At 38.4% G+C, this 18,088-nt stretch overlaps 1 protein-coding gene across 1 annotated transcript in view; it reads right to left on the reverse strand.

Annotated features, from left to right (window-relative positions):
- Window positions 1-341: 341 nt before the first annotated feature.
- Window positions 342-18,088, reverse strand: part of LOC145444542 (growth hormone secretagogue receptor type 1-like) — a 53,343-nt gene continuing 35,596 nt past the window's right edge. The window contains exons 4-7 of the mRNA XM_080322534.1: window positions 10,081-10,209; window positions 8,353-8,492; window positions 8,062-8,288; window positions 342-820 (exon numbers count right to left, since the gene is read on the reverse strand). Coding sequence (XP_080178660.1) covers window positions 504-820; window positions 8,062-8,288; window positions 8,353-8,492; window positions 10,081-10,209 — 813 coding nt within the window. The 3' untranslated portion in view covers window positions 342-503. The remainder of the gene's footprint in view (window positions 821-8,061; window positions 8,289-8,352; window positions 8,493-10,080; window positions 10,210-18,088) is intronic.

An 18,088-nucleotide genomic window follows, 5' to 3' on the forward strand; every position in this document is an offset into this window, starting at 1 on the left:
CGTCTAAAATCACAAGTAGATTAATTAAAAGGCGTTGGCTATATATTTCTTTAATATCACATATAATTGATACCTTGGTCCGAAAATTCTTCCGAATAGCTTCCGCTTCTAGAAGTATCACTGGTATCTCCTTCCATTATTATTTAGCGTTGCTAACTACCAAGCGTTGGATTGCGTTGGCGACTTTGCACACTATCTGACGTCATAGAACGCATCGCTGACTCGCAGCCCGTTTTTTGTAAGGTCGGGATTCTCAACATTCAACTTAAATATTCTCTGTCATGCTGCGTTTTTCGCCGGTCGTTTTTAGCTATAAATGTTCAGCATGAAAAACTCTTCAATATAAGATAAAGTTGTATTTGACGATATAGATGACCTTTAAAACAAATATGATTTCAACATGCCCCTTTCTGAAACATGGTTTTTATTTAAATAATTGTTTGTTCATTTTTAGTCATGACGTCACGCATTTTCAATTTTGATGTCAGAGTGGCTTGACATTATTATATGGCACCACCGTCGTATGCATTGGGTGCTGACGTTTCGGCTGTATGCTTGTTCTTGTTTCTTCCAGTTGCAGAAACCGTCCTACATGCAGCCGTAACCGATGTTACATTCTCTTGCGCGGCATCGCTTCCGCATAACCCGCGCAGGAATGCCTTCGTGTGCTGTCGCATTTTGGTCGAGCCGAGATTGTAAAACACGGGGTTCATACACTCGGAGAATCGCAGCAGTATGTACATTACCACGCCGAAATAATAATCCAATATTCTTGTGTATTCGGTGCTTTCGCGTGGTTGCAGTGACCAGTAGTCGTACGCTACAAGAAAGCAACAAACTAGTCGGAGATAGATTATGTGAAGTTGACATCACGGTGGCGGTCACCAACAGAAAATAGTTTACATGTAAGGGCTCGCGTTCAACAAGGAACCGTGTTAGGTTCTGCACTGTGAAACTTTTTCATATATTGCATTTTTTCACGTCATTATAACATCTTTTGTTGAAATTCTTGGTATTTTCACTTCGGGGCACTCTGTACATGGCGCTGACAGCACAAAATAAATCAACACTAAACGAGCATGCACCTTGAAAACCTCAAAGTTTTACTTGCTTTGTTACAAAAGAGTGCTCGATATATCCAGCTTTATGTTTGTAAATATTTAGTGACTCTCTGCTGTGAGCTTGACCCGCAATCACACACTATCAAGAGGGATATACACTACATGGAGGTAGTCAGCGAATTATACTTATTGAACCAATCAATGAAATTGATATGAAAATACATCGTTGTCTAATGTTAACAATCTAGCAAGCATACGGGATCCATCGTCAGTTTATACGTTTATTGTATCATAAAAACCGAATCCGTGCGATTGGGGTGTTGGCTACTGTATGACTTGCAAATGGGGTAATATCGGTAGCAAGTATAGAAATCCGTTTTACACTCTGCTCAATATCAATCGAGCAATAATCTGACACCGAATACATTGTCCGGTTTGGCATAGACCGTAAAAGCGTAAGCTTATGTTCCCTTGCAAGTCCTCGTCGAAATTGTTGTTAAAGCGACGGAAGATATTGATTTTATGTGATTATTGGTCCAGTTGATATAGTTATTGACGTAAATAAAGCAAGTGGGATAATGTGGCCTGACTCGTCTCTGGGTATCCTGTACATTAAAGCATCGCTTCACTGAAATGTGGAGCTGGAATTAGCAATATGACGTCACGTGACGTCATAGGTTCATGTTCGCGTTCACACGAACCTGAACGTATCAGAGGCTCATACCATCCCTACTTATCAACCAGTCTTCCAACTTTATAGGCGATGCGGGAAAGAATATCGAAACACCAAAATATAAATGAGCTATACGATTTAGAAAATTGGTACTACTATATCGAGTAACTCAATACAAGCGTTTTGCTCTCTAACTTGAGTTATAAACATATTTTGATACATCATAATGAGTAGGGATGGTGTGAACCTCTGAAAGGTTCAGGTTCGTGTGAACGCGAACCTTCTTGAAAAGTTCTGTGTGAACGCGAACATGAACCTCATGACGTCACGTGACGTCATATTGCTAATTCCAACCCTACATTTCAGTGAAGTGATAGCCTATATTAATGTACACGATACCTAGCGACGACTAGGGCCACATAATGCTACAACGCTGAAGTATATATTAACATTTTAAACTTCACCAAATGTATCAACTGGGGTAATTATATAATATTCTAATCCCATAAAATCAATATCTTTCATCGCTTAGCCAATAATTTGTACGAGGACTTGCAAGGGAATATAAAATTACGGTCTAGTCCAGACCGGACAATGTATTCGGCGTTTGAGTATTACTACGTTGATATTGTGCAGATTTTAAAACGGGTTTCTAGACTTGCTACCGATATTAACCCAATAACAAGTTGAACAGTAGTAGCCAACACACCAATCGCACGGATTTGGTTTTCATTATACAATAAACGTATGAAATCAAGATTGACTCCGTACACCTGCTAGATTTTTTTTCATCAAACAACGATATCAATTTCAATTATTGGTTGAATAAGCATAGTTCGCTAACTACCTATACATGTAGTGTATTTCGCTCTTGATGTTGTGTGATTGATTGTGGGTCAAGCTCAATGCAGAGAGTAACTACATACAGAGGTGGTCAGTAACGAAGTACTTCTACTTTTTGAAGTACTTGAAGTAGATTTTGCCTACTCACACTACTTTTTAAGTATTTATGATGTTAGACTACTTCTACTTCTACTTGACAGTTTTCAGTTTTGTAGGCAAAAATAGGCGTAGAATACCTACTTACTTACTTACTTGTGAACCATCACTCTTACTTCTACTTGAGTAGAAATTTCGGCGTTACTTCTACTTCTACTTGAGTAGCGACGATGACTACTTTGACCACCTCTGACTACATATTCGACCAAACTTTTGTAACAAAGCAAGCAAAATTTTAACATTGTCAAGGTGCATGCTCGTCTAGTGTTTGATTTTTTTTATGTTGCCAGCGCCATGCATAGAGTCACCCGCAGTGGAAATGCAATAAATTTCAACTAAAGATGTTACAATGAAGTGAAAAATGTAATATATGGAAAAGGTTCACAGTGCAGAACCTATCATGGTTCGTTTCTGAACGTGAACCTCTAAATTTCCGAGGTTCACACACAGAACGCGAACGTGAACCTCACGTTCACACCATCCCTAATGATGAGCATAATCACTGGACAGTAGGGTTATGTAGGCTTACCATACGTCCTCTTTTAAGAGGATTTGTCCTCTTTTTTGACTTTTTTGAAAGTGTCCTCGGAGGACGCCCTTTTGTCCTCTTTTATGAGATTTTGTCCTCTTTTTTGAAAATTTAGGCAGATTTAGAGCAAATTGCGAGTGATATGCCGCATATCAGCACAGAAGTGAAGCTCCGGCGGGTATTTCGGAGTGAAAAACGGTGGTTTCAGCTCTGAGCAGAAGTGAAGACCTTTTTTTTTTTTTTTTTTTTTTTAGTCAACCGATCACAAAGTGGGAAAAATTAACCGCTATTTGAGAATTTCACTCCGGTTTTGCATGTTGCAAATTTCTGAAAAAGTGTCCTCTTTTTTGATTTCCAAAATATGGTAAGCCTAGGTTATGACTTAAAAAAAATTCAAAATTTTGTGTGTCCTGTAGTCACAAACGATGAACTTTTGTGTCCTGATTTCAAAATTAACAAAAGTTAAGAATGGTGAAAAAAAAACCTCCCGCACAAAACTTTTCCAGTTTTCACCGTGAAGAGTTTCTTGGAGGTACAGAACTTCAATATACAATTGAATGGTATATTCATATTGAAATGAAGCTGAATATTTTCGGCTGACACTCGTCAGGGGTAATCGTCAGCAACTAGTAGAATATTGGAACGAACATTGTATATCACTGTATGAAGGAAAGGCTTTTTTTGTAGATACAGACCATACAATATATATACCGACTTATTTGAATTTAACTGACACAATTCCAATTGCGAAGATTTAAAATAATATTTTCGTAATTTGTGATTGCCCAGATGGAATTAATCCGATTTTTCTTGCTTACATACAATATTGAATATTTAATATATGATTATTAATTTTGATTTTAGATGTAGACTGCATATATCGTATAATTTCAATTTGTCTGACACAAATCCAACGGGCTGTTCGAAAAGGCGAATTTAGAACAACTTAACATATTTTCAGCGGTCTAGAAAACCGATTCGAGGAATTTGATGAAAATTTGAAAATGCCATATCATATGTGACTCATGTGGCTGGGCGGCGGCAGGTCATTTTGAGACTGCAAATTGCAATGATGAGCAACGGTTGTCATAAATCACAATACATTGGTTGCCAACATAATATTATTGATTCCTAAAGCATATGTCAGAGTTATTCAATCCAACATCCTCCACAAATCCAACTCTCTGCTACAAATTTGGATATGATATGGTAAATCACTACGAAAACTTGGTACAATCCACCAAGCCATAATTTCAAATAAAAATATTAGAAAACCGAGGATGGAGTCATGATTTTAAGTTGTCTATAGATGGAATATACTGTAGTCCAGAGGTGGTCAAAGTAGTCAAGAAATCGACTCAAGTAGAAGTAGAAGTAGCGACGAAAATATCTACTCAAGTACGAGTAGAAGTACTTCTTCCATAAGCAACCTAAAACTACTTGAAGTAGAAGTAGAATTGACTTACTTTAAAAGTACTCAAGTAAGTAAGTAGTTATGAAAATGATCCTAATTCGTTCACAGGGATTGTAAAAACGTGCAAATTGAGCTATACGATAGGTGACGAGCTTGATTCATATTGATGCATACCAGCAGGTATCCAATTTTCGATAGCATAAGTATTCGTGCACATCATGGGATGAAAATGATTGTATTGATATGGAAATTCTCCATATTATACGGCCCGTAGTTTAGTCGAAGAGCAATACGGAGAAGTTGTATAGGATACGGTGTAAACACTTTGCGCGATTAGTAAACGTTAATAAAAAATATGGTGGACCGTAAAAATGCCATATTGTGTGACTTCATTTTCAGAAATTAAAGGCATTACTACACTTGCTCATCCGCGTCAGCGGTGTCTTACAAAAGCCTAGAGGTGGGCCGTGCTATAAGTCGGCAGTTACGGAAAATAAGAAGAATATCGGCCTGGTGTAAATGACCATAGTAGTCGACAAACACCATGAATACCCCAAACAAACAAACAAACAATTGCTTTTATACTTCAACAGTTATGTTATCCAGACAAAAGAACTGATACTGGGAATTGAAAGTGAAATATAAATACTACTTCTAAAAGTAGAACATGTATTTCATGTTTTTAGTCCAGAAAGTTTCAATGGTGGCATGCTAAAACAGCTCTAAAACTGATAAAAAGTCGGAGTCCACTTTTCCAGATTTGGACACGCCATGGACATGCTAGATTACGATATGACAAGTAAATGCTAGATTGCCAAACATCAGTTTCAGACAAACACCATGAATACCCCAAACAAACAAACAAACACTTGCTTTTATACTTCAACAGTTATGTTATCCAGACAAAAGAACTGATACTGGGAATTGAAAGTGAAATATAAATACTACTTCTAAAAGTAGAACATGTATTTCATGTTTTTAGTCCAGAAAGTTTCAATGGTGGCATGCTAAAACAGCTCTAAAACTGATAAAAAGTCGGAGTCCACTTTTCCAGATTTGGACACGCCATGGACATGCTAGATTACGATATGACAAGTAAATGCTAGATTGCCAAACATCAGTTTCAGACGTTATGATGAGCCATATATACTGATATGAATTATTTGATAAGGACGACGGGCGATAATGTGGTTTGAACGCCAACCCTCTACCTAAATTATATTCACCGATACTTTCGTGAAATCATACTGGACATTCCGTATCCAGCACTGCGCGCGAAGCGCGACGAAAATTCTTGGCTTTAATAAACTTTTATGGAAATTAAATGTTCATACTCCATGAAAACTGCCCCGAAATTCCTTAGGCTATCTTTCTGATTGGAAGATTGAACTACTTCTACTTGACAAACTGAAAATAGCGTAAAGTAAGTAAGTAGATCACAAAATATTACGAAGTAGAAGTAGCGAAAATCAGATCTACTTGAGTAAGTACCAGAAGTAGAGGGAAACTACTAAAGTACTTCCAAAAGTAGAAGTACTTCGTTACTAACCACCTCTGCTGTAGTCCGACCTATTATCGGTTCGCCGATATTATCGGGACGATATCACACTTTGAAAGAGTCATCGGTATCGGCCATTAAAGCTGAAAAATTATCGGCAATTTTCGTTGCGTCACAACATTTCGGTAGGAAGTCACAAAACTATCATTTTTGATCGCTAGACTGAGCATATTGATATATGTCACATAGCGTAAACTTAGCAGGTGTCCAGATGTCGCCTATATAGTTTATTTCATGTTCAAGTATAACAATGGCTGTAAAGATGTTCAAATAAATGCTCTGAAGCTTTGAAAATGTGCTTATATATACCAAACTTCTTTTGAATATCTGCTGAATGTATTGCAGCTCTCGGTCAATGTGTGAGATATCGGTATCGACCAAGAAATTCGATATCGGTCGGGCTCTAGAGTAGCCTATACCAAAGATTATTTGCTGCTATCTTTACGCTCGAATGTCCTGCAGCGATAAAGTGCCTTAAAATTCGGATATGTCCGTTTTAGGTATCCCTGGAACTAACATAATAACAGAAAGGGAAGTCAAATTGATGGATGAACTTCACCAGAAGTGCAAATGGACAGAAATATGAAGATTAAATTTGTAGCAAAGAATTCCTTTGAATTGTAAATCTTTTCTATATTTGGAACAGTGTCGAAAATTGAAGATAATTTGTGCGGGACATTTTTTTCGATCTGATCAAAATGATTATAATTTTATTAATTTATTCCAAAATAATCATTAATTCCTTCTACAGACAAATTTTTTTCCTAGTCACAACCCCACTGGACAGTGCGCATTGAACACCCATTCGATGTTTGGCAACGCTAAGCAGCAGTGGCTGGTTTCAAAGACTACTCCAAGTCGTTTCGACAACTTGTTATCTTTTAATTGTATCTCAGTCTTGTTATGTTTTGGATCGACAAAACTACTTAATAAACCGAACCGACTAAAGGGGTCTAGTTTTGGTCAGAGTTGGCGTGGATTATTCTATGATAGTTTGCAAATGTTCGTCTGCCGGTGGTTAGCCTAAGTAAGATTTGTTTATATTCATTTTCAGTGAGATTTGGGAAAAACCTGCGCTGCTCTATCATACACCTCCTATGTAAATAGGGATGACGATATGAGATTATGTCATTGAGTTCATGTTTACCGATGTGAAATTGAAATTAATTTAAGCATTTAAATATACTTATCAATTGTGTAGTTTCCGACTTCGCAAACCAAGCCACATATGGCCCGCGGGACATGAATGAATTGGTTATCACTCATACTGCGGCGCGTCAGCATAACCCTTGGATTAGAGTTCGTAAAAAAATTCGAAATTGCCCATACGTCCAGCGTATACTCATTAGTCGCTGAGATGCATCATTTAATTTGGAAACTTCTTGCTGATGTTAGTTAACAACTTGTGAGATGCACTATAAGCGGGGAGAGGGTGGGATGAATCTAGAGATGGAGGCGAACCTTATTAACAAAGAGGCGTGACCAGATGAGCACAGATCACGTCACTATGAACACGTCATAAAATGTATGGAAACAGTTCTAATTGTTGTCGTCACTCACTCGAATTCTATTGACAGCAATTCTTATTCCCCTAGCCTAGAGAAAGGGTCCTAATGCTCCGAAAAGTGATAATTAAACTAGTAGTATCCTAGTAGTATTCTAAGATCTATGTCATTACTTTCAGCTCAACTTGGATTGTATAAATGGGCACTATACACCTATCTTCAATAAGGAATGACTCGCGCATAAGATTACAGCTTATGTGTGTATGATATCCTATTGTCCATATGTAAAATAAAGGAAGATTACCAATTGTTGAACACTTACATACGAAGGGAATGTAGGCGAATAGGAAGGAAATAACGATGAGGGTTAGCTGCAATATTGCTTGTTTCTCTTTTCGTTTCTGCCTTTCGTCTCGTTTTGCAACCGATGAATGAGTCGTGGCATACACTTGTAGACAGGTGAGTATGGAGATGATCACAATCAATACGAGTGGAACAAATAAAAACAAGATGAAGGCACTTTTCTGGAACAATAAGTAGCTTTCAAACCTGTCAATTAGGAACCCCGATCAGATGGTATTTTTGATCGGAGTGGACGGCAAATCAAATTTACCATTCCTTCTCGAGTGTACACGACGGCCATTTAGCGTCCGGAGCGTCGCTATATCGGTCTCTTTTGCTCGCGCCGTACCATATGAAAAATGGTACAAAGCCAGAGGTAAAAGAAACAACCCAGACGACCAGAACGCATACCTAAATATTTTAGACATCATGATCATATTCGCACGAGGAAAATCACTACATCATTGAATCAGCAGCTGATGACATTTAATCGAGTAACATTCAATACCTCATCTTAAGTAATGTAGTTGTATAGGCCTATGGGAAGCCAGAAACCGACCCAAATGGCGAGTTTAAAATAACAAAGCATTATTATTACTGATTGCTACTCAACAACGAATAATGTAATGACGTAATAGCTTTTAAATAAAAATAGCGATCGAGGTTTATGGTGAGGGTGCGGGGATCGGTTTGGTTGAGTTTGCGGTATTTCGAATGACTCGTTATGCGTGACGTTCATACTGGAATTTCAACCCCGAAATATTTCAGCCTTTTCGTCAAGGGGATATTGTTTATGTCAGAGTCCATTCTGCGCGCGAGTTGTTTGTTTGTTCGTTTTGAGGTATTCATGGATTTTATCGACTACTATGTTCATTTTACACCATGCTTATATTCTTCATTTTTATTCCGTAACTGCCGAATTATAGCACGGCCCCCTTTTAGGCTTTTTGTAAGACACCGCTTACGCGGATGATGTCGTGAGGAGGAGCCTAGATAAACTACCAACACTTAGGTATAGGAATTCTCAAAGTCGACCTGGGTCGGACTCGAACCCGCAACCCATTGGTGTCGCAGCCGCGACTTATAACACTGCGCTTTCTCGCCACCGGCGCGCGAGCTTGATTTAAGAGGATTTGAAAATTTATAAAATAATATCAAATTTTTCATCTATTTTTTTGGTTGGAAAAAATAACATGGTATCTTTATGTGTATTTCATGTCCATGTTCTGTTTAAAAAATTGCAGAAATCAAATTTAACCGAGCGTATCGATAGTATTTTCCCTTACTGCGAAAATATTCGATAGTGTTATTCTCCATTCTAAAATTTTTATCATATCGCTATCCGCCATGCCTGTGTTTAATGGGTCCACCATACTCAGAGATGTAGAACCGCATAGCGAACTAAAATAAACACAATTTTGAAATTTCAAAATGAAATTTCTTCAAGGTGAGTTGCACCTAATATTCCACAATTTAGCAACATTTAGTACTGTACCAAGACTTCCTACAACAGGCATCAAATCGGAATACGGACATCAGAATGATTCACTTGTCGGCGGACCTTTTTCCCTGTCAAACTCAAATGGTGTCGGGTGAAATACAATTTCTTCATATTTTATTTATAGCATAGCGACACCTAGCAGCTGTTGAAATATCCAGGTCAGAAGATGCCCTTCACAAGATCGCCCCGTTGAGGTGATTGTTCTCTTAAACCATCTGATCACTTGCGAGCCAGCCCAGTGAATGTGGCCTTATTAACCGGATTATCTTAAGAGTTTTGAGTTCGAAACATTTTAAAAAGCATAGATGCTGCAATTATCTATTCCAGGGGTCCAAGTACGTTACTTCGGAAAACAGTGCTAATTGTTTTCTTTATTTGGATTTCATCGTTCGAAATTAATGCACGATCGCCAGGTCATATGGAAAGAACAAATGGATAAATTAAAATTACTGACAATATACCAAGAATCCTGTAACAATGAAGTAACTGTACACTCACGATTCCGACTCCATCGGAAATTCTCGCAAACAAATGTGGATTCCGTATCGAAAGTAGACGAAATATTGCAAAAGTGGCGATTTGCGTAGCGGTCGCAAACGATGTCATGATATCACCCGCAAAGAAAAGCTGCGTAAATCACAGCAGAAAAGTGGCTGCCATTCGTGAAAATTTGAAGATGCGGTTTTGTTTACTTTGCAGAAAAAATCAGGCAGCATCCAATCATCAAAGCCGACAGTTCGTCGATACCACCATAACGGGCTGAGCATGGCCGATAACAGATCGGATACGCAGAGCGAGAAGATGAAGTACACGAAGGAGTTTCTGAAAACCGATTGTTATGGGAGGTTGGAATTGCTCCTGCGTAATTACCAACCTCAGGCGTTTATATTTAAAGATCGTTGCAATCGTGATAGCGTTCAAAACCACTCCGATAACCAACAAACTGAAGATGATAACAGCAGTTATCCAAATCGTGGCTTCGTCAAAAGGTCGTTGATAGACTCTAAACAACTCTTATAAATTAGAGCAGGCTTTTAAACTTATAATGTCCGGGTTGGATTCAAGAAGAGGGGCTTTTACACTCTACCCACCAATGTTGATTTCTGTAACTAAATTGATGTTCACTGTAAATTGGCTTTGTTTACGAAGGTTTTTTAAGGATTAGCTTAAGTTCTTGGGAAATCTAAAGAAATTGTACAATATCCTCATATTAATATAGGCGTCGAGAATATTTTCGACATTACTCGTGAATGAGTGCAAACATGCCGGCCCACAAACTTCGTGGAAATCGAGTCATAAGGAAAATACCTAAAATTACTGATTAAACAAGAGTCAATTTGTGTATTGAATCTACTCGTATGGTGTCATTGCGCAAGACTCGCCAGAGTCATGAGACTCGGGATTAGTACTGACAAGACATGCATTTCGTTGACACTACCCGACACAGTATTGGTAGTCCGTTTACCAGTACATGTACTTGATAAATAGGGCCGGAATGCACGAGAAACTATTATATTATTCATTCGATATCACGTAAGGGTAAGCAGAGTTTTACGAAGTCGATTGAGCATGAGTTGGACACGAACTCCAGTCTCAACGCTGTGACTGGGACTCGACCCTCTGACTCTCCTCTTTGATTCGGACATGCCTCGGTGGTGAATTAAAAATGACTCGACTTGACTCGAGTGTAAACTACAAAAATGAGAATGATACTTAGTTAAAACCCCGATGGTATACCGAGTTGAGGTGGTCTTTCGAATCCAATGTAGTATACTGACCACTGATATAACGGCCGAAAGATATTTTCGTTTCGTTGAAAATATATACAGAAGTCTGAGAGGAAGTAATGTCTTCACCCCTGTGGCCTTCATTCATATTGTGCGCAATTTATATGGATAGTCAGTCGACGAATAGACAATCTTGAAATAAGAAAGTATATTTGCAACGCATTGTGTTGATTATTCACAGGCTATTCCACAATGTGTTGACAATAATACTTAAAATAAACAGATGCGTGATACATTTCTGAATGATTCATGCGCTTCTGGCGTTGTCTCAACACGCGTTGGCAGTTGCGTTGCCCTACAGTCAGACAAGCCGGAACGGGATAGTATTGGTCATATAGGGCCTACTGAAATTATATGCACCTGGCTTCTATAAGAGTTGATTTATCCCTCAGAATTCTAGTTTCAATCAGGGTTGCATCTAAAACAAAAATCAACTTAAAACAAACATATTTAAAACATTGCTATTTTTAAAACATGTTTTTCCATTGTTTATTTTTGTAACCATGACATCACATATCTTCAATTGTGACGTGACAATGGATGATAATTGAAAGTAGGAAATATGGGGTAAATATGGCCCTTCGACAAAAAGGGCTTCCGACCACTGTCATAAACAGACCTAAAATTTCTTCTACCAGGACTACATCGTCATGCAGCATTTTTACGGTCGGCATCATCATCGGAACATTCGTTCCGTGCCAATGATCTATATCTACGTACGCCTTTGAACCGACTAGTTCGAGGGTTCCAACTATCTAATATCGTATACGTCGCCTATATCGGACTGTAATCTTGACGTCAGCTCATACAACATGCGTTTTCTTGGAAAGTATACACACAATTATGGTATAATTATAAAACTTGGAAAAACACAATTTTTGTCTAAAAAGTCCCATGTTTAGAACAAAGTTTAAAACATGTTTCAAACAAAGCGATTTGAACCATCATTTGTTTTAAATGCAACCGTGGATATAGGTATGATCGAAAAATACGAAACAATTTACGACGTGATAAAGAACTGACAGTGTAATATCTCTGGTCGAATAAAAGGTACATATTTGAACTTCCAACCTCATTTATACTTTCTTGACGTCATTCTAAATGATAATCGAATACTCTACTCGACCCCTATGCTCGTTCAGAATCGACTTTCGCCCAGTCATACCCACGACTCGTATAAATCAAGAATTCTGTTACATCGCTATCGCGATGTTATGATTTCAAACGGGCTGAGAAGTAAGCTACTAATGACCGAAAATTGGATTGTCATTATGAGACTTCGATGCTTACTACTTGTAGAATAGATGGCTAAATTTGCCACCATGGTTCTGATTAAGACTCAAAAAAGGAGTAAGCAAGCTGTCTTATCATTGCGCTTTGCTTTCATGTTGTACCGTAACATCATGAACGACTCGGATGGTTGACACTCATTCTAGTAACTAATATTAGTACTGCTGAAACAATGATTCGATTACTCAATCTGAATCGAGTATTAATGCTGATGATTCGTGTCGACAAAGTAGATTAGGTTTTCTGGAGTACTGTAATTATATGCCGCTTACCACTAGGCTATTCTATTTATCTATGAGAATCATGGTTTCGTGCAAACTCCGATTGGTCATTTTCTAGCCTCCAAAACATGTAGCACCAAGCTACGAACGTTGGTGCAAATGACATATCTGTGAAGTTGTGATCAACGCTCAACCCACACCATTGTCACCAGGTCTACAATAAATAAATGTTCCGGTAAAAATATTAAATAATTCTTAATGTGATGTGGAACTTGCATTACCCGCATTTTCTGGGGGCGCAAAAAAGGTACCTATTTGAACTTATCATATCATACTGCTGCGACGGCGTAACGAGCAATGCTCTCTACTCAACTAGACTTGGGCGCAATACACTATTAGAAGTCGAATTATTGCCGGAGTCAATTTTTCCCAAACAAACTAATTAATGATTCGTATACATTTGCACGGTGCATTTTCGCACCCACTTTTGCACATCGAAACTTGTGTATGTCCAACACTGTCCAATCACATTTTATGTAGCTTGCTTTCTATGAAACTACGATTTATGACGATGGCTGCTGTGAAGCGTATCGGGTACTATCGGTGAATAAATACGAGATACCAATAATATATTTCAAAACAATTCACCGTGATGGCGTATACGTTGACGAAATTATCATGGCTAATTAGATGCGACTTGGCCTATCTGTAAAATCCCAACAACTGCTGACTCCATAAAAGTATATCTGCATTCCCTGGCATCTACATTACTATTTTATAATACCGGGACGAAACAGGGAAGTTGCATCGTGCGACTTGAGACGGTATGCGTCGTGATGAAGAATCTGATTTTTAAGGATATACGTACTATTTCGGTCTGCAAATTTAATAATAGGGATTGTGTTCTTATCAGCAGCAGTCCCGGAATACACTTGAAACGAGTGATTTTTCAAACGTCGAATTTCGCGGCTTTTGTGACATGGATATATATCCTGTAACTTTCCACGCCTATGTATGTCACGTCCGCTTCGTGTCGAGCTCAGTATATGAAGCCGAGAAATGTATTGTGGATGCATATGATTCATTTATTTGTCACACAGAAAAACAAATATATATGGTGCCAATATTGAGAAACCGACTTTTCGTGAATATATAACGTCCAGCCCAGTCATTTCTATCTAGCACAGTGGTTCTTAACCATTTTCATATATTTACCCCCAAGAAGAAAATGACGTTGTTTAATTACCCCTTTTCAAAAAAGAACAAATTACATCTTGCACTCAATTAATTGTAAAACAGCACAATGATGACGTCATAATGTACACTGAGTTGCCTGTTAAAAATATCAAGTCAAGGGAAGGTTGATGCTGTTTTTGTGTTATCCAGTGGCCAAATTTAGACAAAGCGGAGGATAATAGACACCATCTCTCATGCAATTGTCAATTGCAAACTTATTTCATTTTGACAAATACCATTGCAGAAAATCCTACTTCACAGCAATACGTTGAAGGAAATTCAATCAGAAAGATCAATGCCATCATGACAAAGATTGGTTATTCATTTTGAAGTCGAACCCAAAAGGTTCCAAAATCTTGCCCTCGTTTCTTCGAAGGAATTTTGATGATTTCGGACCTAATTTAACTAGACAAGACAACCACTACACTTTTAAATGCTAACAACTATATTTCTGTGACATTGTAACTGCATTGTATAAAGGTGTAAAGCTAAACTTAGACGGCCCTTGTCTCTCAATTTGTCATCATGCGCAACGACATATGATCCGCGCTACTGCAAAATAAATTGCTCTTACCCAGCACTATACTAAGCTACATTCGGCCCTGTTATTCATAATCACTAGGGCTATTTTTTGACATGTCAAAATTTGTCAACATTTTCTCAAAATTGAAGCGTTAGGTCAAAATTTCCCAAAATTGTTCACAAAGTCAAAATATTGTTGACGTCTGCATTTCGTTTGTATCGTAGATTTTGCACTGTCGATGGACTTATCCTCTGATATTTTACAGCTTGTCGCCTACTTTATAGGCCTACCGCTGTAAATGGCCAATTGTCTTCTCATTATAAAACAAATATGTGAACATGGTGTTATGGTCAACATACCGCAATATACTGAATAAAGAAAGTCTTCTTGGGCATTGCACATCATTCTTATATTAATATGCGCATGATGAAAAATTATAATATAGACAACATTGTCAGAATGAAGTAACACTTACTGGCACTTACTGGCAGCATTAAATGCTGCTATTGAAGGAAAAGTCAACGTTGATCGGTATAACTAGAGAAATACTATTTTGACTGACTGAGTGTCGCCCTTGGCTTTCATTGAAAATGCCGCCCCTAAGTAGACCGCAGCAAATTTCGACATAGTTTAATGTTCAAGCAATCTTTTTAATAAAGAGTTCTGTATTGCTTGAGAAAGAAGCATCGCCGTCTCAGCGTTTATAAGGCCTAAATGAATAAAGACAAGCGATGGTTAACAAATGTATTAGGCCAGCGGCGGCCAACCCATCGCCTCGAAAAGAGTTTGAGTGGCCCCCATTATAATTCCCGAAATTAGCTGTAATATCAAAATATAAATATTCCCTGTAATTTATTGCGTTTATATTTATCGTCTGCTATCGGCGCAACAAACTATGTAATTTATTTTAAATTTGCAAGGCCAAGTAAAAATTTGACTAGCTTGACCGGGAACTTTGGATTGTTGATGATTTAACCATCAGTTCCGACGTATTGGCGTAGCCAGGGGCCTGTCACATTTTTCGTAAATCTTTGTATATGACCATAAAGTAGAATATTTCGTGGTAGATTTACACAACTTAAAATTTTTCTCAGCAATTAGCGCGATTCATTGTCACTCAATTTCTTGCTTTTAGCATATTGTTATAAATTTTTTATCCTCTCAGGATTATCAGATTTGCTGTTGGAACTGAGTGAAGTGTTGTCTTGGACCGGGCACGTCATTATTTCGTGACCTACTGTCCGTTAAATGGTGAATAGCTATTGAGATCGTCCAAGCGTACTAAACTAAAAGATGCACACGACTCGAAATTGATGTTTTTTCACTGTCAATAATTTTTCTCTGTGGGATGGGATTTGTCCTGTGGGGTACGCATTTGCCAGGACAGCAAGATTAGGCACCAGCTATTCAGGCGCCTATGTACAACTAGACATATTTATGTATATATCGAAGTTTTCGGTCAACAAATGTCAGTCCTTTTCGGCCAAGGTTTCTCGCTGCCGAATTTTCGGCGCATTTCTCGGAGTCCCATGTTAGCCTAAACTTCATTATGTGTTAGTGCGTCGTAGCGCGGTAATGGTTGACGCCAAAATGCCTAATGCAATAAATCATGCGTATTTTTTGTGAAGCGGGCACCCAATATTCAAGACATTTGGTGACGCCAAAATAATTGAAAAAAGTGTATAAAGTTCCTTCACGAAATAATTTTGGTCCTCCTTCAAGCTCGGTCACCATCAATTGGAGGGCTTAGGGGGCAGTTGTGCATTTAGTGCAGTTCATGTCCTGCACAAAATTAATGAATCGAAAACGAATTATCGTGCAAACTGCGCGGTCTAGCGAATCAGCTCGCACTTATAGCTCGCGTGTCGACAAATGACACGGCTTGGACTTCAAATCAAATCGAACATGTTTCCAGACCTAATGTTGCCTCACGCAGTTTTGAATCAGTTTGAAATTTGACATTTTATTTATTTCATCAATGTATAAACCTTCAACAAATTGCATCTTGAAATTAAGATGTAAAATTGTAATATACCTGGCGGACCGGCTGGAAAGTCGTCGCGGACCGGCGGTTGAGCACCACTGACCTAGAAGACAATGGGATGGGCATTATCGGAAATATTTGCGCATTGGTTTCCTTAATCTTGGGTGGCTAAATACTAATTAACGCTTTAATCAACTTTATCAACCTAATTAATAGTGCTGAAACATTGAGTCTTGTCGACAAAGTAGAGATGGGTTTTTGGAGTACTGTAGTTATACGTTCCATACCAGCACTTAGAGTTTATTTATCCATGACAATCGTGGTTTCGATACTATGTTCCACCGTGGGAGCCTGCAAACTTCGATTGGTCATTTTGTAGCATCCAAAACATATAGTACCACGCTACGAACGTCGGTGCAAGTGCGGCGAGATAGCGCGGTGGTATAATCCGCGGCTGCAACACCAATAGGTTGCGGATTCGAGTCCGACCGTGGTTGACTTCTGAATTCCTATACGTAAGTGTTCGAGGTTTTCGTATAGTCTCCTCCTAGCAATATCATCCGCGTAAGCGGTGTCTCACGAAAAGCTTAGTAGTGGGCCGTGCTATAAGTCGACAATTACAGAATAAAAAAATGACGTATATCCGCCTGGTGTAAATGACCATAGTAGTCGACAAGCACCATGAATACCACAAAAACCAATATGATATATCTGTGAAGTCGTGACCAACCCACAGCACTATCGCAAGGAAGCGTGCGGCTAAAATACTGAATAATCCCCTAATGTGATATTGAACTTGCATTAACCTCATCCTCTGTGGGCGCATAAAAGGTACCTAATTGAACTTTTCCTATCATTCGTATACTGTTGCGACGGCGTAACGAATAATACTCCAATGCTCGACTAGTCTTGAAGCGAAATACACGATTAAGAGTCGAATTACTCAGGTAGTCAATTTTGCCCATACATACTAATCAATGATTCGTATATATCTGCACGGAGTATTTACGCACTCACTTATGCACATCTAAATTCGTGTATGTCCAAAATTTAAAAATTTCGCTTCTCCATGAGACTACGATTTATGACAATGCCTGCTGTGAAGTGTATCATAAGCGTAAATACGGGATACCGGTATTATATTCAAAAGAATTCACCATGATCACAAATACATCGACGAAATTTTCATGCTTGCTAATTAGATCGGACTTCACTGATTTGTAAAATCCCAACTATATATGACTCTATAAAAGTATGTCTGCATTCCCAGACATCAACATTACCATTTTATAATACCGGAACGAAAGAAGGAAGTTACGTCGGGCAACTTGAGACAGTACATGCGTCGTGCCAAATAATCTGATTTTTACGGATATTCGAGCTATTTTGGTCTGCAAATTATATTAATAGGGATTATGTTCCTATCTGCAGCAGGCCCGGACTTCACGAGTTCGCGGGACATATT

Source organism: Botryllus schlosseri, chromosome 8, assembly GCF_051294905.1.
Source record: "Botryllus schlosseri isolate E-star chromosome 8, Bs_hap1, whole genome shotgun sequence".
Taxonomy (NCBI): Eukaryota; Metazoa; Chordata; class Ascidiacea; order Stolidobranchia; family Styelidae; genus Botryllus; species Botryllus schlosseri.